Source organism: Sceloporus undulatus, chromosome 1 (assembly GCF_019175285.1).
Source record: "Sceloporus undulatus isolate JIND9_A2432 ecotype Alabama chromosome 1, SceUnd_v1.1, whole genome shotgun sequence".
NCBI lineage: Eukaryota > Metazoa > Chordata > Lepidosauria > Squamata > Phrynosomatidae > Sceloporus > Sceloporus undulatus.
Genome location: NC_056522.1, coordinates 92,815,377 through 92,841,849, shown reverse-complemented (window position 1 = coordinate 92,841,849; position 26,473 = coordinate 92,815,377). Strand labels below are relative to the sequence as shown.

The 26,473-nt window shown below is 39.2% G+C and overlaps 1 protein-coding gene across 1 annotated transcript; it reads right to left on the bottom strand.

Annotated features, from left to right (window-relative positions):
* Positions 1 to 4,064: 4,064 nt before the first annotated feature.
* Positions 4,065 to 14,919, bottom strand: LOC121919633 (p53 apoptosis effector related to PMP22). The gene is made up of 4 exons (XM_042446458.1): positions 14,844 to 14,919; positions 14,469 to 14,697; positions 7,451 to 7,594; positions 4,065 to 6,293 (listed from the first exon to the last, which is right to left on the bottom strand). Exons 2-4 carry the CDS (start codon positions 14,680 to 14,682, stop codon positions 6,073 to 6,075), a joined length of 579 nt encoding a protein of 192 aa, XP_042302392.1. The 5' UTR covers positions 14,683 to 14,697; positions 14,844 to 14,919; the 3' UTR covers positions 4,065 to 6,072.
* Between the last annotated feature and the right edge of the window lie 11,554 nt (positions 14,920 to 26,473).

The following is a 26,473-nucleotide window of genomic DNA, read 5'->3' as shown; positions in this document are numbered from 1 at the left end:
TGTCAGGAAGTTCCTCCTAATGTTCAGGTGGAATCTCTTTTCCTGTAGCTTGCATCCATTGTTCCGGGTCTTGTTCTCTGGAGCAGCAGAAAACAAGCTTGCTCCCTCCTCAATATGACATCCTTTCAAATATTTAAACAGGGCTATCATATCACCTCTTAAAGGGCAATCTCTGCTTACTGATTGAAAGTACAGTACAGAGAAACACAAACAATATACACCTGGTAAGGCAATTATGGGGGATGTAGTGTACTCTAATGTAAATATGCATGCTACAAATGTTTCAGAAAGGAACCAAAATCTGACCGAAAGCCAAAACAAGGGCAAAATGTCCTAATTCCAATTGCAAATCCCTGCTGGAATAGATCAAATGTAATCAATTGCAACAGCAGCTCTCTGGAGATTATCACACCAGGGCCAATTGAGCAACGATCACGGCATTGGAAGATAACGCAAAAGTAGTACTATAACAATTAATATTTTTGCACAGTCACGCAATTTTGTGATAATGGCGACATAAAAACCAAATAATATTATGATTGCATTGCAAAATCATGTCCCATACCACAAAATAAGACTGAAATCCACTGCAAATATGACCCTAACTATGAGAATGAATTCGGTAATGGGTAAATGTCCCAGTTTGTTTTCCCAATAGCATGAAGGAAATGCAATTAACTTCTGCACCTTTACAATCGTGCTTCATTCATGCTATTGACAAGCCATTCACAGGACTTCCCCATGAATGAGAAGCTGCAAGAGCATGCCAGGGTGTTCATAGAAGTACAGAATGAGCATGACATCGTTTCAAAATCTTCGGTATTATTGCTTGTTTATGCCAGAAACATTCCCTTTACTTCTGCTTCTTTACTCCCATTTTTCCCCATCTCATAATCTCCTCTGTTGATGTGGCATTAGTTGGGGCCTCCCTTATACAGTGAGACTAAAGCGGGGTACAGACCATCCAAAAAGGGCAGTCTGCACGCACCTTGTTTTTCTGCGTGAGGAAGCTGCAGTGGACAAACCGCGTGGCTTCCTCGTGCAGCAAAAAGAACCCACAAAAAGCGGGTTCTTTTTATGGCACCATTGTGATGTCACATCACATTGGCGTCATGATGTGCAGACACTAAGCATGCATCAAAATGGCGGTGCCCATCTGTACAGGGCACTCATTTTAATGCACTCATCACGTGCGAGGAGTGTCTGGAAGCTCCACCCCTTGCATGTGACGACGGTGCCCCATTGCGCCCATCTGTTTAGCGCCCAAGTTATTATTAAAAGAAGGAAGTTGGTAGCATGAGCTTTTGTAGACTTTAGTCTAGTTCCTCTGAGCATCTGAGGAAGTCGACTGAAGTCTACAAAAACTCATGCTGCCAACTTCTTTCTTTCAGTTAGTCTCAAAGGTGCTACAAGATCTCTCTACATACTGATTCTACAGACTAACATGGCTATATCTTTAAATTCTACTCAGAGGCAATACTTTGGCACTTTGTGCCAGCCTGTGGAAGGGGTTAGCTGCATTCCCTACCCCCCCCCCCCCGCTCCATCTTGGTGTGTGCTGGTCCACACGGCCTGCGTCATGATGATGCCCCTCCGGTGCTGCATCCACATGATGCAGCACCAAAGAGGTGTCATAAAGCCACACCGCCATGACTATAGTACCTGTTGGAGGGTACAAAAAGGAGCCAGTTTTGGTGTTCCTTTTTGTGCTCTAGAAACAAGATCGAGGCCACAGCCAGGAAAGGGGTGGCTGCATGTCACTCGTCTGTACAGCCCCTATGTTATTATGTTTCTCTTGATTATTTTATATATTGTTGTGGCTTTCAGCTACTGTGTAGTTACTGTACTTACATTATCTTACAAAAGGGTCTTCCTGTTATATGGCTTTTAGAGATGGTGGGAGGTGAATAAATATGTAAGCACACCTAAAATATTATGTTTTATTCATCATTCCAAAATAAAATTTTCCAGCATCCATTTTTAATATTTCCCTATTTTTAATTTTTCCAGAAAGGAAAGCTTCTGAGAAAACAAAAGGATTGGTTTTCCCCATCCCACCCCAGCCTGTCACACCTCTTTCTCCATTCTGTACTTCTCTGTCCACTGCAGAGGAGCTACGGAACACCTCTTTTTATGCCCCCCCCAATAAAATAACATAAATGGCTATAAACCCAGTTCATGCCTGCATTAAGTTACCAGCAAGATTCCAACCTGTATATCTTGCAGCCCATTCATGCTACAGTTATAGCACTATGATCCAGTTTAGCTGCCATGGCAACATCGTATAATGGAATGCCCCCAATTGAAAATCCCTCCATTTTGGGAAATCCCTCAATACTATCTTACCTACGACATCTTAGGCAGAAACATTATCACCATTTTTCTCCTGTGTGATTTTTAATTTTGCCTAATGAAACTTTTCCTAATGAAGAAACCAATGAAGCTTCAAAAGCTTGCAACATGTATTTTGTGGTTTGGAGTTGGCCCAAGAAACGTATCACTGCTTGTAGATTTTGGATCTTATTGTATTTTGCTGCACAATCACATGGCTACTCCTAAATAATATAAGATAAAAATGTTATGCAGGGTGCTATCTAATCTAGCTTCATTCAAGGGAACAGCTGAGGAGGATTGGCAGGAAGAGAAGAAGAATAAAAATATCCCTAAGAATTATCTGTTTACATCAGGATAAGTAGACAAGGAGGGAACACATTTTGGGTAAAGCTATCTAACCCTATTTCTACTGGCCCCTCTGGGACATGCTTCACTCTTCAGTGCTAAGTATTGTTGCACTTCTAACAAAAAGATCAAAATTTTAAAAGGTACTTTATTCATTTAAGTGTGCTGAGCAACTTTAAATAAATACCTGATGTACTTTAGGGTTTTATAACATAAGTCTTCATGATCTACAGCATCAAGATGTTTAAAGGGTGGTCCATGGTGAAGAAAAGAAGCAAAGCCTGAATTTGGCCCTTAGGGTTGCAGGCATGCTGTCACCTTTTCACTAAACGACATTGCTTGGTGCACATTGCCAGGAGCCAAACTCACACACCAGGTTGCATGTTCTGGGACTAAGGGGCAAAGCAAGACCAGCAAAAAACACCAGCTTCAGGGTGACGTGGGGGCATGACATACACACGCCGCATGTACCAATGCCACCCCCAAGCTGGCATGATGCTATCCCACTGACCACACAGCAGGCATGTGACACAGTGTTTCTGTGGCATGGTGTTTATACATACCGTGCCACAGAAACATGGAAAAAACACCACCGTGGTGGGAAGGACACCTTTTTTCTGCGCCCAAAAGAAGCAGCATTTTGTTGCTTCTTTTTGAACTGGAAAAACGCTAGATTGGGGCTGCGGTCAGTGCTCAAAGGGGGGGGCATTAAGCCACCCCTTTACAGCCATCTGTTTCAGCCCTAAGTCCCAACAAATTCAGTGCAGCTTACTCCAAGGAAATTGGACTGTCTGTTTTGCAAAATCTGTTAAGTATAGACATTTACAAAACCCAGCAAATTTTGAAAAAATACATTTATTGAATTTATATCCTGCCTTTGAACAAAAACTGTTGACGCTCTTATGTTGTCTGTTGTGTCATTTAATATCCAATTAGCCCATAATCACACATATTTTAAAAAACCATTTAAACTAATGAGTATGGTAATGAGAGAAGGATGAAGTAGGAAGAAAAGATATAGAGAAGGTAAATTTAAAGGAAACTCTAAGAAGAAAGGAGAGAATGTAAGAATGATGAATGGGTAATGAATTTAGAGAAGGGTTTTTTCTTTGGTTTCTTGTTTCTGTGGAAGCTGTTTTTGTTTGACAACAGTTGATATAATGATTTTTAAATTACGGTAAGGATGAAGATGTATGTAAGATATGTAAGGTTAGGGTTAAAAATGATATATGATTCTTATGTTGTTTTAGATGATAAAAATGTATGTCTCATTTCTCTTTTCTTGGTATTTGTCTGTTTGTCATTGTTATATATTTTGAATAAAGGTATTTTTAAAAAAACCATTTAAGACTACTGAAATAAATGTAAATTTCCATAAAAACAACTTGTATGGCTTGAGCAATCTTTATTAATGAGTTTATTCAACCATGGATGGATTCTTTTGAACAGTGAGTTATAAACACATACAGTAGCCATTTTGAAATTATAAATTGCACTGTACAACATTTCTGCAAATACAAAAGAGTTCCTATAACAAGGTATACAACAAAACCATATATTTGGCATACCACTTCTCTTAGTAACATGCTTTATTCAAATAGCTGTCATTGTAAGCATAAGTTTTATGTGCTATGTTTTACATTTTAATATAAATGGAAGTATGCATACATGATAGTCAAGTCTGAAGACATAATAATTTAATCCTTGTTTGAAGTGGTGACTTTTAAATCCTATCTGCTACTAATAATACAAATTAGAATCTGAGATCTAAAAATACTCATCTTCTGAATGCAGAATAGGATATCCTTTATTAGCCACTACAATGTAAATTAGACATCAAATTCTAGTCAAAGTTACAGTTTTAAATCCCAAAGTAGGATTTTCAAAGTAGGACCCTTAGGAAATGCTTATATCTCCAATCCTCTACAAGCTTACCTGGGAGTAACGCTGAATTTTACTTCTGAGTAGACACACCTAAGAATGCATTGTACATGTCATCAACTGGATAGATGGTGCTAGCAGATTAAAATCTATGCAACTGGTAAATAATTTGATGTACAAAATTGTATCATGTGCTTAAGCACTAATACAACCATTTTATAACATTATCTTATGGATATTTTCAACTACTAAGTATCAGCCAGCATTCTCATCCCAGAGAGGAATCCAAATTATATTGTGATTTTTCTGCTATATGGAAGGAGAATGGGGAATATTTGTTTATTTACTTTATTACACTTTTCGTGTCAAGAAAAGATACTTCAGACTTCTTAGAAAAAACAGTTTATTCCAGGATGTTTTTCTGTTGAGGTCATTCAAGTAAAGATAAAATTATGCCACATACTGGGAGGGAAATGTATTACAGGTACATCAGTGAGGTTCTTTCCTATCACACTTTAAAATCTCTTACTTGTGAAACACATTGAATATTCTGCTGGGAAATATACCACTCCTTCACAATTGTAAGTGAAATTAATTTGTGCCTTAGACCTACAGAACAACCATTTGTGTTATACTTGTCTTGCACAGAAAGTACTGTAATCCTCATACTTAGAATTTAATTGACAGCAACTAGTAACTAATTGAATATAATATTCATTTTGGCTGTACTGCTCCAAGCACTGCTCTAGCACAAGCCGCATTAACAAACAAACAAACAAACAAACAAAAAGAGGGGGTGAATAAAAAAGAGTGGTTAGCAGATTGCATGCTAAATCTATATACATTTATTCTGTGCTTTTTCAAAAGCATTTTCAGATACATTGTTTTGTTGTAACCACATTGTCATCCTAAAACCTACCCTTAGCGTTCTGTTATTGTATAGACTTCCTTAGCAACAGACATAAAACAAAATTTAAGAGTTGTGCTGTCCAAAAAGTTCCAAAATATTCTTTATCAATTTATTCAGTAAGGCATTACCATATAGAAATGAACTGCATGAGCAATAATTATTAAGGCAATTATTTTTAAAAGGGAAATATTAAAAAGGAGCTACCAAAATACAGTGCAATGTCTTATTTTTCCTGTAATTAAACTACGATTAGATATGAAAATGGGTATATACCTAAAAAAGTTTGCATCTATCTTCAGGTAGGTAGCTGTGCTTGTCTGTTGCAGCAAAAACAATGAAGAGCCACAGCACCTTAAAGACTTAAAATAATTTTATTGTGGCGTAAGTGTTCAGAGACTATGAAGTAAACTATAGTCCATGGAATCTCATGCCATAATAATATTTGCTAACTTTTTAAAGATAGCACACAACTTTGTGGCATTTTTGTGGCTTGGTTATTAGCACAAAATTCTGTTATCAAATGAAAGAATGGTAATACAAGCACTGATTTCCTGCCACAAAGCAGAAAAAAATATTCAAAACAATTTTCTACTGTCCTCAAATCAAATACGTTCCACATCATTGTACCCATAGGGTTTTATATTCCCCAGGACTTCGTCTTCCCAGTTGGGCAGACAGCAGAAAAAGAATGCACAACCTATCGCTATCACTGTGCTTGCCCAACCAAAGCCATAGGCCCAGCTGAACATGTTGCTTCCTGTCAGTGGAATGTCTTCTGTGTACATCACTGGATAGATGACCAAGCCCAGAATCTGGAAAGCGGCTAAAGAGAAAGAAGAGAATAAATATAATTCAGGTTTGCTTTCATACACAAGTATTTGGAGCAAGCCATATGTCTCATATCACAGTTGCTAACTGGTTTTACCACAGCCAACAGGGGATATTTGGGAGTCATCACAAGTATGTTCTGACAGAAGATAAAGTAATAAGTTTTTAATTCAGTATTTGGTTTATTTATTTAAGGTGTTTTCAATGACTTCTTAGCCCACCAGGAGATACACAATTGATGCACATTAGTCTCCACTGGCCAGAGGTTAACAGTTTATCGGTCATTCTCTTTGAGAACACTTGTAATCAGATATCTAACAAAGAATTCTCAACAATAATTAATCTACAAGGTTCAGTATATAATTTTATTTTATTTTATTGGAGACAATGACAATTAAATATGCCATGATATATTTTTGTGGTGTTAATAAGACTTGTGATAATCCCCCAGATCTAGGAAAGTTGCCAAAGCAGTGACTTTAACATCCAGCTGACACAGAGACTCGCCATAAAATCAAGAATTTCTATACCAAAGGTACAATATATTGTGTGTTTGTGAGTGTGTATTAACATGCTGTATATTAAATATTAAACTGCAATGATGTGATGACCTATGTTGTTGTCTCATGCCCTTTGGTGAATGTCAACCTGACAAAAATTATGTAGATTCAAAGAGAGTTTGTTTGGTTCCACTGTCCAGTGGCTTGTAGCATTCAGAGGGCTTTAGTTAAAAAGCTAGGAAATGGAAAAGTAAAAGTTACTTTTTAAAAACTGCAATTGTAATAGTCATGAATCACTTTGGGGCCCTTGGAAGCAAGAACTGTGACTATTTTTTTTCATGTTGTGTCTTTTAAAAACAAACAAAAGAAAAGAAAACATTGTACAGTCTACAAGTTGCACATGTGACAAATTTAAAGTATTGGCTTTAAAAAAATGTTAGTGTGCACATGTGCTGTCACAAATCTTAGATATACCGTATATTTAACTCTAATTGTTATAATGTTGAACACTTCTGGATTAATACAAGTCCAGTCTGGTCTAAGACTTTTTACAAAAATTATAATTCACCACAGGACAAGAGAAGAAATTTTGGGGAGGTAACACAAGTGACAAGAAGATATTTAAAAACCAGTTGCTTAGCTGCAGCCTTACCAACAACGAAGAGCAAGCCTCCAATTCCTCGAACAAAATTCCACCGCAGTATTTCAAGGGAAAACGCTATGACTGCCAGGCAGAAGCAGATACACAGGATGACAAAGCCAACCAGGTATGTAGCAGCAGCTGCTTTACCCCAACCTTTGAAGAAGAAGGAAAAATAGTAAGGCAGAAAGAACAAGTGAAACATTATTTTTCACACAGTGTTTGTTTTTACAAAGATCCTCTGCTGTATCTAAATTGCTAACAAAGTATCTCAGTGTTGAATAAAATGTGTAAGAAGTCTTCATTTTAGTGCCTGGGCCTAAATCTAACTTTTAGTCCTAACTAGAGAGTTTGACTATCTAGAAACCAGGTTTTGAATTTCTGCTCAGCCATGGAAACCCGCTGGGTGACCTTGAGGAAGTCACACACTCTCAGCCTCTGAAGAAGGCAAAAACAAACCCCCTCTGAACAAATCTTGCCAATACACAGCTGTGACAGGGTTGCCATGAGTCAGAAATGACTTAAAGGCACACAACAAGAGGTCCAAACTAGAGAAGACCCAGTGAAGCAATGGGGTTTATGTAATTGTTGACATACCATTCAGCAATTGACTGGGTTCTACTCTTAATGGGACAAGCAACTGGATTTGGAGTCTAGTAAAATACTGTAGATTGCTCTATTTGAACAATAAAAATTGTAGAACTTAATAAATATCATACATTTACAACGAAAGCATTAAAGGCACTAGAGCTGAGAATTCTAAACATTTCTCCTCAAACTATAAATCCCAGAATTCTACAGGCTGCAGCCACGGCAGTTAAAGTGGAACCATAACACTATTATCATGTAATGTTTTGCTATTATCATGTAATGTGAAAGGAATCCTGGGCAGAGGAGATCCCAATAGTTAACCTTCTGGGACAGCACGTTTGAGACATTTCTGTGAGTTTGCAATCCTGCTTACATAGTTTTTAAGCTTAGCTGAAGAGTCTAGCTCAGTTCGTAGTTGTTCTAAGACCGCTTGGTTCTGGGAAAGGATGCACACCTCCAGCTGTATGGAAAATGTATCCTGGGATTTACAGTTTAGGGTGCAGATTTAGAATTTAGTCAGAGAGTTCTAGTACTTCATCAAACCACAAACCCCAGGATTCCTAGGATGCCACTTTGGAAAAGGGGAGCAATCTGTAGAAAAGAGTTGGATAGAGGATGAGAGTGAACCCACATTCATGGGTTTCAGGAGTCATTAAACAAATGTTTCATTTCTCAACTTGGTAGCTTTCTGCAAGAGGATTGTAGGCTGACTGCAGCCCCCGGTGCCATTTTTATAGGCTCATTGCCACCCCACCCCATCTTCCACTATGTTATACATAAACTATGTTGGATAGCATTAAATCAAGGCTTTCACAACAAAGATTGGGAATGTGGAGCCCATCTCAGTATTGTATTGGATGGCAACTCCCACACTCCATCCTTGGCTAAGCTGGCTAGGTCTGATGGGAATTGCTGCCCAGCAATCAATCTGGAGGCCACACCTTCCTTGCCTCGGTTTTGCCACCATAAGCATTAGTAACAGTCAATAAATAAAATGAAAGATCAAGACTAAGTCAGGCTATTTCAACCTACACTGAATCATTAATTACGACAATTTATGAAGATGACTTCCATGTAACAATTTAGGCCATTCTTTGTTATAAAGTTAATTGCAGTATTAGAAAGTACTCTGGATTAAAGACTGAACAAGCGTGTTAGGAAAACTGAATACAAACACAGATAAGGAGGTGGAAGTGCTAAGATTATCCAAATCTTTTTGTAACACTCATAGGATCGTCATCATCAGCATCATTATGGCAACCGAGACACTCCTAAATTGCTTCTCTCTGTACAAGGTTTTCACTTGCTGTCTGCAAGATTCATATTTAACAAGTATAAACTTGAATAAGAATCAGTGGTCAATGATGGTTTCCATTACCAAGACAGTATTTTTTTGAAGTTAGCATCCTTATAATTGGGAAGGGTGGAGGGAAAGTTGAGTATGAGCTGGGTACAGCTTATACTGTAATTATAACTCTTTTTACCCCACTGTCATTTGGGCAATGACAAATCCACTGTTCCACACTTCATTCATTACCCCTCCATACAAGCAAAAGATACATGCAAGTAACGCCATCATGGTGTAGTGGTTTGAGCATTGGACTATGATATTATGAGCCCAGGGTTCAAATTATGAAAACAAACTGGAAATTCTAGGCTGCCTTCACAGATGCCTCTAAGGAATTTATCACACAAAGGAGATCAGGAGTTTATCCTGTGGATATCTCGGGAAAATAGCATAAATACGCAAAACAATTTCACACATCACACAAAAACCACCGTTAAAGTGGTCACAAACAAGCATTAACATGCATCTTTTTACTTTTGGGGTTTCAGCAACAATGCATTTTCAGTATCACTTTATTTGCACTATTGTGTGTGATAATCACCATTTTCTCTTTATTTGCAGAATGCTTTAAATGCACTTTATTATCTCTTTAATGCCAAAATTAGCCCCATTGTGATAAACTCCTAAGAATGCATATGCTACTATAGCTACTATAGCCTTTGGAAATGAGAAGTAAAGCAAACTTATTTAATGTTGCCTAACTTTCCTACAAAAGATTGTTACCCAGCACAGTTCTTTAACACAAGTACTACTTCAGGATATGATTACATACAAATTACTGAAGTAAATAATAAAACAGATGAAACCCTATTATAAAAGATAATTGCATCTTAAGTAAGGTTTTTTCACAGTTAAATCTCTGCCACTATTTTTGTAGTAACCTACATGCCCAGAATAGCAATAGCTCCATGATCATAAACTGTTTCAACAAAACAGCACAGTATGAAGAACATTGTCTGTGTGTTCTAAACTTTCTTACTTCTCTATACTATGTTGTTATGTTTGCAGGCAAATCTTGTCATATATGTTTCACAGGTGACAGTGTAGAAAAAGCCCACACAAGTTTCATTCCATCAGCTTAAGATCACTTCTGGCCTTCACTTGAATAGATTTAGATCCAGTCAAGGCTTGTCACCACACTCCCAGTCACCATTTTGTGCATATTCATTTACCCAGGGGTGGGAATGGTATGGCCCTCCAGGTGTTGCTGAACTGCAATTTCCAGTATTCCTAATTATTGGATATGGCTTCTGGGACTGCTGGGAGGAGTAATCTAACACCTGGAGAGCTGCAGGATTCCCATCCTTGACATACAATTAATGGTTTGTTTTTAGAGCTACCAATATATATTCCCTGTGCAAATATTCATAGATCGCTCTCTGAATCAAAGCCTTTGGGTTTTTGCTTAGCCTTATTTATTTTCAGTGACAGGAAAATGGAGTAATAGTGTTGGTAGATTTGGTGGGAAGGAGAAGAAACCTAGACCACTCTTCTGTGCCTCCCTCCCCATTTGCACTGACTCACAACACAAATGTATGTGCCTCAATATCATAGAATCATAGAGTTGGAAGAGACCACAAGGGCCATTCAGTCCAACCCCCCTGCCATGCAGGAACTCTCAATCAAAACATACCCAACAGATGGCCATCCAGCCTCTGTTTAAAGACTTCCAATATATAACAAGGTGTGTCATAATAAATGTGGTTTTCCAAGTGAAAATATGGATACAAAGCTTCCTCTTTGTTCTCTCTTACTGAAACCATTTTTGGCTGTGGAACACAACCAAAAGTGCAACATAATGCAGCAGCAAGACTGGTGTCAGGTGTACATTTCAAAGACCATGTAACAGCAGTCTTATGAAAACTGCACTGGCTTCCAAGTGCTGTTTTAACCAACCAAGCCCAAAAAGATTTGGGTCCAGGACACTTGAAAGATCAGCTCCTCCCATATGAGTTTGGCCCAAATTTGAGTGTGTCATTGGAGGAGGCCCTGTTGAATGTCCCAACACCCTGTGAAGTTGGCATATACACATAGCAGGACTTATTCTGTAGCAGCACCCTAACTCCCAACTCCCTACCAAAGGAAGTTAGACTGGTTCCATCTCTTTTGCACTTCCGGCAGGCACCTTATAAAGTGCTGTTCTGCATGGCCTTTAACATTTAAAGTTGTTCTCTCTTATCTTAATTGTTTTAAAATTGTTTTCTATGATTGTATTTAGACTGTTTTAAAAAGTTTTAAAGGAGTATTTTAATATATATTTAATTGTTTAAATGTTTGTACTGTTTTTTGTGGGTTTTTCGGGCTATGTGGCCATGTTCTAGCAACGTCAGAAAGAAACTCTGCTAGAACATGGCCACATAGCCCGAAAACCCACAAAAAAACTGTGGATGCTGGCCATGAAGCCTTTGATTTGACTTGTACTGTTTTAATTGTGTTTATTGTTCATCCTCTTAAGACCCATGTGGGGATGGGAGGCAATAAATACAATAAAATAAATGAATAAATAAATAATATGAAAAGGTGTAATTGCCTTTGCTGAACTTGGATATCTTGGCAAAATCTTTCCAAAGGTTCATAATAAAATGCTTTTATTATATGTGAGTGTAAGAGAGGTTTAAGATTTCTGCTCATCTGATAAAATATATTTTAACTCCCCTGCACATCTTTCTTTCATAGAGGAAAACAATAGCATCTCAGGATATGAGATTTGAATTCCAATATTCCACTTTTTGTTTAAAGTTTGCCTCCAGTTTGATTTTTTGAGGTTATGTATGGAGATTATGTATTATATAATCATATAATTATGATTATAATTAACAATCCAAAAGCAGATGAGAATTTGAGAATATGCTTAATTCGAGTATAAAGCTTTTCTGCTTCTAAAGTGCAGATATTCTCTGTTATGTTAACTCCTAGTGTACCATGCCACACAATGACAACCACCATCTAGAATATGTATTCTACATTTAAGCTTCTTTGCTGTTGTTATTCTTCTGTTTTTCTGCTATGGGACAGAAACAATTCTACATTAAGGTTACACAGAAGCCCTGCAATACAAGCCCGTTCTTTGTTGAAACAACCTGCAACCCCATCTAGGGACTGGGTTTAATCACAGAACTCAACAGTTAAAAGCATGTACCTGTCTGTCTGTCTATCTATTTATTGCTATCTAGCCTGTCAAAGAGTTCCCAAAAGCTTACACATTGTTTATGAAATTGTTCTTGGTTGGTTCCCATAAAGGTAGTGTCCAACTGCAGATTTTTGAGTTTTCTTTCATTGTTGATAGTTGCACTAGTTTTTAAAAGAAACATGAAGTAATATGGAAGGCTGGCACTAAAAAAAACAAGAACAGAAAAATGTCTCCACAGGGTGTACACAAAGCCTTAGTCGCACATAAATAGCTCTCTGGGTGGTGACTTGCACCTACTGATTAAAGGTATGGATTTATATTCAATGCTATTTGTGCACATTTTACTAGCAAGAGAAAAGAAACCTTGCACTTCTTGAATGTTTTTACTCCCCCCCCCCCCGACTATATTGATAGTACGTACACAGATTATGAAATGTTAGATGTTTCAGTTTCTTGCAATAAGATTGTATGCAACAATAAAAAAGTGTTAATTTAACATTTCTTAATGGGAAATTGCTCAGAAATTGCACTAAGAAACAAAGAAGGAAAACTATATTTCAAACATTAGTTGGCAGGTTAAGTCACCAGACCACCTGAAAGTTATTCTTCCCTTATAGAATGATCACTTGTCAAAGAGTCCTTTTGTCCAGATTGGCAGATAATCAAATGGTAGAGAGAAGTCTTCTCAAAATAAAAGACAAGTTCAGTCAGGTAAAAGGAGTGGCAGGGCCTTGGAAGCTAAAGGGGGATTACTCACATAAGTGAATCACATTCTCTTCTATTGTTCCAGCTGCAGCTACAGTAGTTCACGTTACACATCAGAATGCTTAACTGAGCAAACTGAAAGCAAGGAAGGCCTTGCTTTTTAACTCTATTCCCACTCCTCTTCTCCCAGTGGTTTTGCTATACTTGCTTCTCACCACTCACCTCTTGTTGCCATTATGTGTGTGTGTGTGTGTGCCTTCCAGTCGCCTCTTGATTTATGGCAGCCCCATGAATTTCACAGGATCTTCTTAGGTGAGGAATACTCAGAGGCAGTTTTGTCAGTTCTTTCCTCTGAAATATAGCCTACAGCACCGAGTATTTATTGGTGGTCTCCCATCCAAATACTAACCCTGCTTAGCTTCCAAGATCAGACAGGATCTGGTGCCTTTAGGGTTTCCTTTACTCAGCCTTTAAATGACAGAAGAGTCAAATTTCTGCTTTTTCCAAACTCCACAATTCAGACCCACAAGTTCACAATCTTGCTTCTTCTTCTTTCTTTTTTCTGTGCTGAATGGTGACGGTTTTTGCTAACAGCAATGGTTAAGACTTGTTGGATAACACTTAAATGTAAGCAAACGCTTCCCACAGCTCCAGGCCTAGGCCCAGACTGCCTGTCTTCTTCTTTTTTCTTTATTCTAAATTACAGCATTACAAATGTGCCCTTTGGACAATATACACCCTCTTTTTAAGATATGTTCTGAGACACATTCAGCACTGATTAACCCACTTTCATCATGTGTTTCTTTATGCAAGCAAAACTCCTTTTTTCAGTCCCCCTGTTCATGATTCCAATCCATTAAGGGCCCAATTGATTAATACCTTTGAGGGGCCCTTTCCCATTACACAGTCATAGCTCTACAATTCCACTTTACCTGCCATGGCTGCATCCCATGAAATCTTGGCAATTGTAGAGGCATTAGAGTTCTCTGGCTGGAAATTCTGGACACTGCTTCCTAAAGGACAAAACCTAAGCTCCAACAGGATGCAGCCATGGCAGTTAAAGTGGAATCATAGCCATGTAATCAGCTAGAGTGATCAGTTTTCAATTTTAATTGGAAAAAAATGGAGAATTGAGAATCTGGGTCCAGACATGATTTCTGCATGCACATATATCCTCATATTATGCTGGTCTGTGACCATAATAAATATTTATCTATTATCATATCCCCACATGCATGCCAACTAGAAATACTTACTGTACTCCATGAGGGAGTTGCATGCCCAGTTGAGGTCCCCAGGGCTGGATTTGAAGCAGTCCCACCATAGTGATGCTTTGCGCACATAAGGCGCTTCGGCCGACTCCAGCCACCCTCTGCCAGCCAAGGCGATGATGCCCAGGATGATGGCTAAGCCCAAGAGAAGGGGCAAGAGCCATCGGCACCTCCAACAGGCCAGACCACACCGGACCATTTTGAGCAGACAAACCTGCAGGAGAAATTGAGTGAAGAAGCCTGAAGAGAGGCACAAAGGTTTGCTTCCAGGAGACTACCTTTAGGCTGCACTTTGTGAGTGAGTAAGCCTGGTGCTTTTTACTCAGGAGAGAAATCTCCTAGGGAGGAGAGGGGCCCCACCTAGATTGCAGTTGCTGAGAACAGCAGGGGCAGCAGTAACCTGTTGAGCCAGAAAGAAACTGGCTGATAAACAAACCTGGATTCCAAAGACACTCCCAGGCTCTTCTTAACCCTTTCCAAGCAAATGTGACAGGAGTGGTATACAGGACTCACATGCTGTGGCTGAAATAGCACTGCTTACATTTCTTTTTTTGGCAGAAGACAACTCACTGCAAGGAAAGAGAACCACCAATCTTGGGCAGTGCAGGGAAAGCCTGTTGGAAGGAAGTGCACAGCCTGGAAATGTCACTCCTTTTGCATTTCAATAGCCTCTCAGCCAGCAGAAGAGATTCTGGGAGCTTGGCCAAGAAAGTAACTTTTCCAAGTTCTGAGGAAATGACAGTAATGATACACATTAACAACCCAGTCCTGGAAGGCCACAATTCAACATACACATATTTCAATGGAAATGAAAACCCATTGAAATCTGAGTAAAAATGCTTAAAAGCAAGCTGCAAATCATATGTTTTGCTTAAGAATCATAAATAGGACACAAACCAACAGATTGAAGCTCAATCCATACAGCAGCTGATCTGCTATGAGATGGCAGGGAGAGAAAAAAGCCTTTTCTGATAAGACTACACATTCCATAAATGATCAGATTTAGACTCCTGGACCTTGCATTGCTCTAAGGGGTTCAGGTGGCTGTTGTAATTTAGTATCACAATATGTTCTTCTTTTCCTGGATATGTCCTCTTTTTCAGAACTAAAACATGTGTCCAGGTGGGTTTTTAAAATGTCCGTGTTTCAATTCAATTGCGTTTCAGATCAATCGTTATTATTAAATATCACTAACAAATCAATTACAATTGTTGTTATTTAAATACAGTGAAGGTTAGGAATATTTCTAGTAGCAATTACCACAGTTTATATAGTAGGAGTACTTGAAGTGAAAGTCATCATAGAAGTCAGTGGTTTGAAGTAGTAAATTGATGAATGTGTCCTTTTCAAAATTATGTAACCCTATGTAACTAGAAATGATCAGCTCTAGGTGTTCCATCCTTCCTGCAGAAATTGGATCTGACCAATTGGATCTTGGCCACCTTCTTTTTTGACTACTGCAACATGTTCTTTGTGAGGTTTTCCCTTGAAAAGCACTTTAGTGCTATACAGACTTACTTCAGTTAACAAAGCCACAGGGAGTGAAGCTCTGGCCTGGCCTCATTTTCTTTCTTGTCTTCTGTCTAGCTGGAGGTTTTTCAGCAGCATTGCCAGCTTGTATATTTGTGTAAACTGAACCATCAGAAAGCAAAGGTGTCACTATCTCAGCCACCCATGTGGACAATTTGGGATTTTGGAGTATTTTGGATTTCAGAATTCCAGACAAGGAAGACTCAACCTGTATTAGTTGCAATTTCTAGGACTCCATATATACTGCAGAAAAAAATCCAGCTTGACACCACTTTAACTGCCATGGCTCAATAGTATGGAATTCTGGAAACTGTTGTTTTGTGAGGCATTTAGTCTCTTTTGTCAGCAAGTATTGGTGCCACAACAAATTACAATTCCTGGAATTCAACAGCATTGAGCTGTAGCAGTTAAAGTAGTATCAAACTGGATCATTTCTGCAGTATGGATGCAGGGCAGATCACTTGAGAAATCAGGCAGTTATTTCCAATAATGTAGTTGTGACTTAATCTAGAAATGCTAATTTTTGTGTACTCATCTGGACATTCAAACAAAAATTCACCAAACAATGATAGCTTTATTGGCCAACCTAAATATTTGTTGCAAGCTTTTGAAGCTCCACTGGCTTCTTCATCAGGCAAGATGTTACATACCAAACAGGAGAAAAAAATGGAGATGTTAGTAAGATGCCTGCATTTTGTTGTTTCTGTCCTTAGTTAAGATGGTATGAGGAGGGTAAATTTTGCAGGCTGTTCCCCCTCCCCTGCTGGCAATGTGGGGATTGGAAGTTTAACAAAGTCCAGGAAATTTAAAGTCCATTTGCATATCAACAGGACATATCATCTGGACATGTAAAGATTAGAAGAGAAACAGCAAAAGGTGCATTGGTCATACTGAAGCATGGCAACCATCCTTTTTTTCCCTACTGTTATCAAATCTCCCTGACAACTTTCTGCAAACTCTCCATCCATCATACATTCCCAGCTCACAGTCATCTCCTTCTTCCAGACTGTCCTGTCCAGATTCCCTGCTATTTAAAACTCTCAAAACATTATGAACAAGCCACAAGCCCCCTCCCCAATAATTCTTCATCTACAAAACTTTGTTTGCCAAAGATGAATCAGACTAGTTGCAGACCTTTTTCGAAGGCCTTATTTATGCATACAGTGAAGAATGAGATGGTAAAATGGTATGGTACCATTCTAGATTGTACTACTTTAGTCTAAAGGTAGGGAATATATTTTGAAAAGTTCTCATATTAAAGAAAAAAAGACCCTCAAAACACATACATATGTTGTGCTGTTTTTCCTTCATTCATCAATCACTGCTGGGCTAAGTTTCTTCCTGCAGTAAAGTTTATGTATAGGAGAACTTTCAAAATGTGATTCCAGTTTACTCTACCACCCAACTATACACAATATTTTGACAATGTCTGCCTCAGCAACTAGAAAAGACTCATGGAGCAGAGATTATATCTTTTCAGCCCCCCCCCCCCATGGCCAACTATATCATTTGGGCCACCCAGTTGATATTCGGACCTGGTATTGGGGAGCAAAAGCTAGTGTGGTGTAGTGATTTGAGCATTGGTCTATGACTCTGGGAACCAGGGTTCAAATCCCCACTCAGTCATGGAAACCCAGTGGGCAAGTCACACATTCTCAGCCTCAGAGAAAGGCAATGGCAAACCTCCTCTGAACAAAACTTGCCAAGTAAACCTCTTGGAAACTACTTGAAAGCACACAACAAACTGGGGTGCAACGGAGAATGCATTGCTTCTCACAGCATATGGAAACTCCAGAAAGGCAGGGGAGGATTTTAATCTGGAAACAGACACTGAAGTTTGCAGAATTTAATAGCCTCCCAGCAACACAGCTCCAACCCTAAATGGAGATAACACAGCATTTTTCTCTTTTAAAAATATGGTCACCTTGATCATGAGTTTGGTTTTTGTTCTACTTATTCCTAAAGGAGTGGCTGGACTCCTTTATTAGTGATAGCTGAGGATCTGAAAAAAATATTGGCATTCTTTTAACAAGCGAGAGATACAGTGTATCACTAGATGGCTGTCCTTTTGAAATTAGGTAGATGGACAAGGATGTAGGCATGGGGAGAAGGGCAAAATTAGAGCATTCCTCCCTAAGAATTCTGCCCTCACAAATGGGCTTTTCCTTCAATCTCCAGGAGAGTGAGTTGTTGAGAATTGTCCATATCTTGTTGTGGTCATTGCTCTTGTGTCTTTCAAGTCATTTCCAACTCCTGGCAACCCTAAGCCCAGAGACGTAGCCAAGATTTTAGGAAGGGGGGGGTCCAGACTAAGTGCCACCATTATAATGGGGCTTGGGCATGGAGGGGCAGCAGCACACACCATTCATTTTCCTAATGGAAGGGGAGGTCCGGACCCCAAGAACTCCCCCCCCCCTTGGCTACGTCCCTGCTAAGCCAAACCTATCACAGGTTTTCTAGGGCTTAGAATATGTAACTCACCTAAGGACACCCTATGGGTGTTCATGGCCAAGCAGGGAATTAAACCCTGATCCCCAGAGTTGTAGTCCAACACTCAAACCACTACACCATCCTGGTACACTCCTAGAACCCTTATATTTGCTATGTTAGCATTGCCTTTGTGACTTGCCTGTAATTTTGCCTTAAGCATTTTGAATGCCTTAACTGTGGCCTGTTACAGACAGGCCAAAATAAAGCTGCTTCGAGTCACTTTGGAGGTACGGTATTTCAATGATGCATGAGTCCTAAGAGTCCAAAATCCACACCAAAGCTGCACTCCAGTCCTTATCTTCCTGGCACAATCTTTTGCCTATGAACCTTTCCTCCAGGTCTTGCTGTGTATGTTCACCCTGTTTACTTCCTATAGAGACTCCCTTTCCATGAGTTAATCTATTCATACATGCCCTTATTGGAAGTGCTTATGGGAGGCAGTGGCTGCCACTGCCACTATTGTTTTTGAAACTGGCTTTAACTGCAGATTGCTACATATTCTTGGAAACGCAAATGGCTGGAGAATGTCACATGGCTGTCAGTTTCCCATTTTTCCCCAATTACAAGTAGCAGGGATAGAAAGAATATCCTCAACTGTTTGTTTCTAAATAGAAAAATGAGTTTTTAAAAGTCATCCAGACACACACTCTCTCTCTCTTTCTCTCTCTCTCTCTCTCTCTCTTTCTGTACAGAAAGCAAGTTTCTTGCACAGCAAATGGTTTCTGTGCAGAAAACATGTTTTTGTGACCAATGGGTTTTATTTTGCCCACCCTTGATATACATGTTTTTCTTCTTTGTCTGTTTCTCCTTTATTTCTCCTTCTAATTTTAATTCTAATTCTTATTATTTCTCCTGTCCTGTCTTCTTTATTTATTTTTAGTGTCATTAGTGAACATGCATTCTAACATGCATTGTGCAACAAATAAAAAAGACAAACTGACCTGGCAAAAGTATGCAAACTAATTTTTAAAAAAGGACTACAGGGGAAAGAAGGAATTAATGCAATACAATAACACACACAAAAAAACTTTTAATATTTGCAAAAACAGTTACAATTAGAAAAAAATGCATTCTTATATACAATTTAAAGTATACATCTTCCATCATGATTACATCTGCACTGCAGAATGCAATTTGGCGCTGCTTTAACTGCCATGGATCAATGAAAAGGAATTCTGGGATTTGTAGTTTCGTAAGCTATTTAGCCTTCTTTGTCAGAAAGACCGCTTGTGCCACAGCAAACTACAAATGCCATTATTTCATGGAATGGAGCCATGACAGTTAAAGTGGTATCAAATTGCATTAATTCTGCAGTGTGGCAGCAACCTGTGTAAAACATGCTTCTGTGCATTTTCAAATGTATGTTTTTGGTTATGTTTATTTTTCAAATGCAAGTACAGTTTAGTACTGTACATATATTTCTTTTTAATGATCATTCTAAATCTTACAAATATGTGGGTTTTGAAGGCTAGCTATGCTCAGATCTTTTGCAAATTTGGAGAGTACAAAACTGGTATTTCTGTATGTGTAGAAATACAGATCCAAGATATTTATTTTCCATAACTGCCCTTCTCACATCACATCCTTTCCCATCAGTTTCTGAGCCCATTTCAGTTACACAGCTGCCCTAGCAGTTTATACCAGCTTTCATGGGCACAACTTTGTTTCTCTGTTTGTATGTGTATGAAAATGTGTGTGTATGTATAAATATAGGATTGAAGAGGGGAAAGTGGTAACTAACAATGTCAGCCAGGTACAACTGCACTTAGACAAGATTCTATCTGGCTCCAAATTTGTTTGACAGAAGACAGACTATATATATATATATATATGACCACTACAACAGGTGTTTGATAAACTGACCCTAAAGGAGATTTCCTTAGTACTTCTTGGTTTCTTGGATGCATATCAACTGAAACATTTAATATGAACTTTCTGCAGATCTTTGGTGAAGCAAGAGCAGTCCAGAATGTTGGGTTCAAAGTTATTATTATTATTATTATTATTATTATTATTATTATTAACCTTTATTTATGAAGCGCTGTAAATTTACACAGCGCTGTACATGCAATCTTTTTAGTTAGACGGTTCCCTGCCCTCAGGCTTACAATCTAAAAAGACATGACACAGAAGGAGAAAGGAGTGGTGGAGGGAAAGGGTAAGAGGTCCAGCAGTTCCTCTCTACCTCCGAGGCCTGGACCAAGGCAGATGGACTGGAGGGAGGGCTTGGCTTCAAAATGGAAGGTTAATCATTATCCAGGGAAAATACATACTCACAAGTAGGATAATACATATACAGTACATAGCAATACAGGAAATGGATCGATAAACAGTCAACAACAGAACATCAGATAGTAAGTGACAATTATGCGATGCCTGGGAAGGCTTCTCTGAATAGGATGGTTTTCAACTCCGTTTTGAAGCTGGTTAAAGAAGTGATGGCTCTTGCTTGTGGAGGAAGAAGGTTCCAGGAGTGAGGGGCAGCGAGTGAAAAGGGGCGAATCCGAGATGGGGCAGAGGAAATCCTGGGCTGGGATAGGAACCCTTGACTACCAGAACGGAGGGCCCTGGTGGGAAGGTGAGGAGAAAGAAGGTCTGATAAGTAAGGAGGGGCCAGTCCATGGAGGGCTTTAAATGTCGACAGCAGGAGCTTATACTAATGCGGAAAGGGAGAGGGAGCCAGTGAAGGGATGCCAACACAGGAGAGATGTGGTCAGAGCGGTGGGTGGAAGTGATAATGCATGCAGCTGAATGCTGGACAGAGATTAAAGGACGGAGGTGAGAAAAAGGAAGCCCAGCCAGGAGGACATTACAGTAATCAAGTCGTGAGATTACTAGGGCATGGACCAGGATCTTGGCAGTAGAGGCGGAGAGATATGGTCGGATTTTGGCAATATTGTACAAAAAGAATCTACAAGCCTTGGCTGTGGTCTGGATCTGAAGGATACACGACAGAGAAGAGTCAAAGATAAAGCCAAGACTGTGGGCTTGCTGGACTGGTTGAATAGAAATGTTGTCCACAGAGACAGAAAAGGAGTGTTGAAGGTTGGGCTTAGTTAAAGTACAAGTCCTAAGCACAGCTTTTATTTCAAAATTCCCACAGTACAAATACTGTGCAAGTGATTGTCATAACATGTCATATATTACAAATGGGGATGAAACTGAACAAGTCTTTAACTGTGAGTGACTCATCAGCCCAGAAAAATGAGTCTTGCTCTAGCACATTTCACCTCAGTCATTTTTTAAACAACTCAGCACTGCATGTAGAGAATTGTTTCCCCAATGGCTTGTGTAGCACTTATCTCCTCAAACTGAGAGGACAGAGGAGATCCTTTTGCTCTACAGAGTGGTTGCATTAGAATAGGATACATGTGATGGTGAGAAAAACATAAAGAACTTAGAAAGTTGTGGCAACAGGAAGATGGAGAAGGCGGCCATGGGAGGAGAATATGGCTGGCTCTGAACCACCTATTTCATGAATGACTGGCTTGTATGAATATCTAGGGCAGGGTCTTCAAAAGCAGGGCACCTTGGTAGATATGTCATGGGAAACGCCTGTGCCAGGCCAAGTCAGGCCATCCTTCTCATAAAGCTGTGGCTCTGAGGACCTTCCCAATGCCAGGAATTCAAATAAAAGCTGGCATGGAGCCAGGTTCAACCTCCTATCACTTCTGCTGCTGGTCCTCTGCCACTTTTATGAGCAGACAGGTTATTGAATCATTGGTGAAAGACGCTGTTTCATGAAAGGAACTATCTGAACATAATTGTCTTCTTGAGAAACAAGTACAGAAGTCTGATGCCTCCTCATAAAAAGACCAGTGCAGTGAAATCTGTAGTGAAGATTGCAGTGAAGTCAGGAGGGGCCCACTCGGTCCTTCTCAGCCCACAGAGAGATGTCACCTGGTGCAATTCTGGGGTGTCACCTGGTGTAATCTATACCCCTCTTCACCCCCTAGTGATGCCACTGATTCAGTGTTCTGGCTTATGTTGTGCACATTTTTCCAGCTGAGAACAAACTGAATAAGCAGGCCAATATTATTGTTATTTTTTATTGTTATACATTTTTCTTAGGACACATCCATAGATACAAGAAAATGTTTAGATAAGAACTTTAAGAGGAGCTCTGTAGAGTTAGAGCAAACACATGTCTAGTCCAACATCTAGTTTGTCACAGCAGCTAAACAAGGAAATTGTCTCAAAGGCAAAACATGAGAAATCTAGCCATTTCCCAGTGTCATTCCCCAGTGATTGGTATTCAGAGGCACCTAGAAATTGCATATAGCCAACATAACTAGGAGTTATAGATAGCTTTAACTTCCATAAATAGAAGTTTCTGTCAGTATCTACTTTTTTTACAAATAAATTCTTCCAAAATGACCCTCTTACACCAGCTCTAGTCTGTGGAGATTATGACCATGGGACGCTGTAAAACTGTGACACATTGACAAGGGTGTGAATGTCAAGGTGTGGCTATGACTGGGAAACAGTTGTCTACTTTTGTATGAAGTGACATACAACATTCCACCATCTCAGCATTGTTCTGCCTATTTCTTCTGCACATGTAGATTGGGCCTGAACATCTTCCATAAGAGGAATAAACTTTAAAAAAAATTTTTTAAAGAATTATTGTGTACTCAGATATTTGTATCTGGCACTATATCATAGTGTGTCAGGGCAACATGGAATTAAAATCATTTTAAACAATTTAAAACAGTTCAAAATTCAAAACAATTCAAATATTTTAAAAGAGTAATAAAAACAATAAAGAGCTTCCCAAAATAATCTCAAATGTATCTTCTTTTATGTCTCCTCTCACCACTCTTACTTTGTATGTAAATTTTCCTGAAAGAGGTATGGGCCATATCCTATTCAGCCACTTTTGTACTGATAAATTATCTAATGTTTTAAATGTTTTGGTTATTTCTAGTCTAACGACACTTAACACAAGTGTAATATTACTCAGATTCTTTATGCTACAGAAGTCCATCCTGGACTTAAACTTCCTTTGGATCAAGAGCAATTTGGGGAAAAAATGATCATTATAGGTTATGATTAATATATAAACAGAATATAATTATTTGGAAGACAATTTATATCCATGATGATTGACAGGGATAAGATTTATGATTCCATGGTGTAACATTTATGCTATTCCCTTGTAAGACTTAAGGTTTCTTTTCTCTAAGAATTACAGATTGAGACTTCCTTATCCAAAATGATTGGGACCATAAGTGTTCTGGATTCGTGGTTTTAAAATTTATTTATTTATTTTATTTTAGACTATTTGCATATATATAGATAGATATAGATATAGATATAGATATATAAATAAGATATCTTGGAGAGGGGATACAAGTCTAAACATGAAATTCATAGATGTTTTGTATATACCTTATACACACAGTCTAAAGGTATTTTTATACATAATATTTTTAATAATTTTGGGCAAGAAACAAGGTTTGTGTACACTGAACCATCAGAATGAATGAATGAATGAAATATTTATTTATATCCTGCCTCTTCCATTTTGGGGATCGAGGCGGGTAACAACATTATACAGTACATAATAATCAAACATTAAAACCCACAAAAACCCTGTCTAACCCTCCCACCCAAATTTAAAATTACATAGTAGGACACAGTTAAAATATATAACAACACATCACAATTATTGCACAATCTGCGATGAAAGAGGTGTGGAAAAGGTTCAACGGTTCTGGGCAATTTTCAGTCTGGTAGGCCTGCCGGAGAGAAGGGTTTTTGTCACCTTTCTGAAACCTCCAGCGAGGATAGTTGGTGAATTTTCTTCTGGCAAGTCATTCCAAATTTTTCGGGGGCGGTGGCCAAGAAAGATCTCTGGGAGGTCGCCGCCAATCTGGTCTTTCTTATTTGTAGGAGGTTTTTCCCGGAGGACTGGAATGTATGGGGAGGACTATATGGGAGGAGGCGTTCCTTCAAGTAGACTGGACCCAGGCCATGTAGGGCTTTATAGGTGGTAACCAACACCTTGTACTGAGCCCAGAAGCTAATAGGCAGCCAATGAAGTGACTTTAAAATAGGTGTAATTTGGTCGAACCTGGATTTTCCGGCGACCAGTCTGGCTGCCACGTTTTGTATCAATTGAAGCTTCCGGATGTGGCACAAGGGTTGCCCCATGTAGAGTGCATTGCAGAAGTCAAGACGAGAGGTTACTAGAGCATGTACAACCATTTCTAGGTCCCGCTGCTCCAGGTAGGGGCGCAACTGGCATATCAGCTGAAGCTGATAGCAGGCGCTCCTGGCTGTCGTGTCAATTTGAGAGGACAGATGAAGTGACAAATCCAGGAGCATCCTCAAGCTGCGGACGCAGTCCTTCAGGGGAGGTGCGACCCCCATCTAGAACTGGCGAACTTATCTCCATGCCCAGATTGGGGTTACCTATCACAAGTACTTCCATTTTATTTGGATTCAGCTTAAGTCTATTTTCCCTCATCCAATCCATTACTGACCTTAGGTAGTCATTCAGCGGAGAGATGCCCTCCTTGGTCGCTGTAACATTCTGAGACATAGAGAAGTAAATTTGGGTGTCATCAGCATACTGATAACACCCCACCCCATTTCTTCGGATAATCTCACCCAGTGGCTTCATGTAAATGTTAAATAGCATTAGCGACAGTATCACGCCTTGAGGAACGCCCGCTTTGAGCTCCTTCTTGGCCGAATAACTGTCGCCAAATGACACCATCTGGAACCTTCCCAAGAGATAGGACTGAAACCACTGCAAAGCAGTGTCTCCAATTCCCAACTCTCTTAGGCATTCCAGAAGGATACCATGGTCAATGGTATCGAAGGCCGCTGAGAGTTCCAAGAGCATCAACAGAGCCACACTTCCCCTGATGATGCACAGACGGAGATCATCAACCAAGGCAACCAGAGCAGTCTGAACTCCGTATCCCGACCTGAAGCCAGTTTGAAATGGGTCAAGATAATCGGTGTCATCCAAGACTGCTTGGAGCTGGTTTGCAACTGTCCTCTCGATCACCTTACCCAGAAAGGGAAGTAGAGATATTTGTTGATAATTGTTTTTGTCCAGGGGATCAAGGGAAGGTTTCTTTAGAATGGGTTTTACCATTGCCAATTTCAGACTTGATGGAAAACCACCTTCCCTGAAGGAGGCATTGGTTGAAGTAACTTCAGAGTTGCCTCACCTCCCTGGATGGCCAGCCATGATGGACAGGGATCAAGAGGGCAGGTGGTCTTTTTTATCTCATAGACTGAAGGCCTTCCCATGAGCTGGACTTTGTCATGTAGATTTTACCTCATAGACTGAAATTGATCCAAGAAAGCAAAGGTGTCACTATCTCAGCCACCCATGTGGACGATTTTGGAGCATTTCAGATTTTTGAATTCTGGATAAGGGACACTCAATATGTAAAGGAAACTCATAAAAGTAACAAACAGTACAACACTAGTATAGTGAGTTACCTTTTCAGCATTGTAACAAGTAATGGCAATAGGTTACTTCTGAAATACTGAAGTTAATAAAAACTGGGGGGAATTGTTTTTAATAGTTCCATCCATTTGATTTCAGATGGTGAAATTAGATACATTTATTACCTTTATTGCAGTCACAATATTCAATATTCAAATCACAATAGACACCAGTTGATCATTGTATGGGATTTTCCTCACCTACACATATTGCTTTGGTTTGTGATCTATTTCTGGATGAAATAAAAAAAAATAGTATAATGTTTTAGTGTGATTGCTGGCATACATTTCTGAGTAAATCCCAAAGTGGAAGGGAAAGTGGATTAGTCATAGGAACTACGCATTCTCCTTAACATGTAATTTGGTCTGTAATCTGCAGCATTCACTGTCTTAGGCTAAATTAAGTGATTTCATGTTTTTGCATACCGATCATCATGATGCTCTGTGACAGAAGTAAAAGCAAATAAATAAATATTAATAATAATTTGTGCCATACATAG

What these genes read in the sequence shown, in the direction of transcription:
- LOC121919633 (XM_042446458.1), bottom strand. Translation starts at nt 14,682, where the DNA reads ATGGTCCGGTGTGGTCTGGCCTGTTGGAGGTGCCGATGGCTCTTGCCC. An exon ending in CAACTCCCTCATGGAGTACA is followed by an intron (nt 7,595 to 14,468) that starts GTAAGTATTTCT and finishes TCTTCTTCAAAG; the next exon opens with GTTGGGGTAAAGCAGCTGCT. An exon ending in AGGCTTGCTCTTCGTTGTTG is followed by an intron (nt 6,294 to 7,450) that starts GTAAGGCTGCAG and finishes CTTTCTCTTTAG; the next exon opens with CCGCTTTCCAGATTCTGGGC.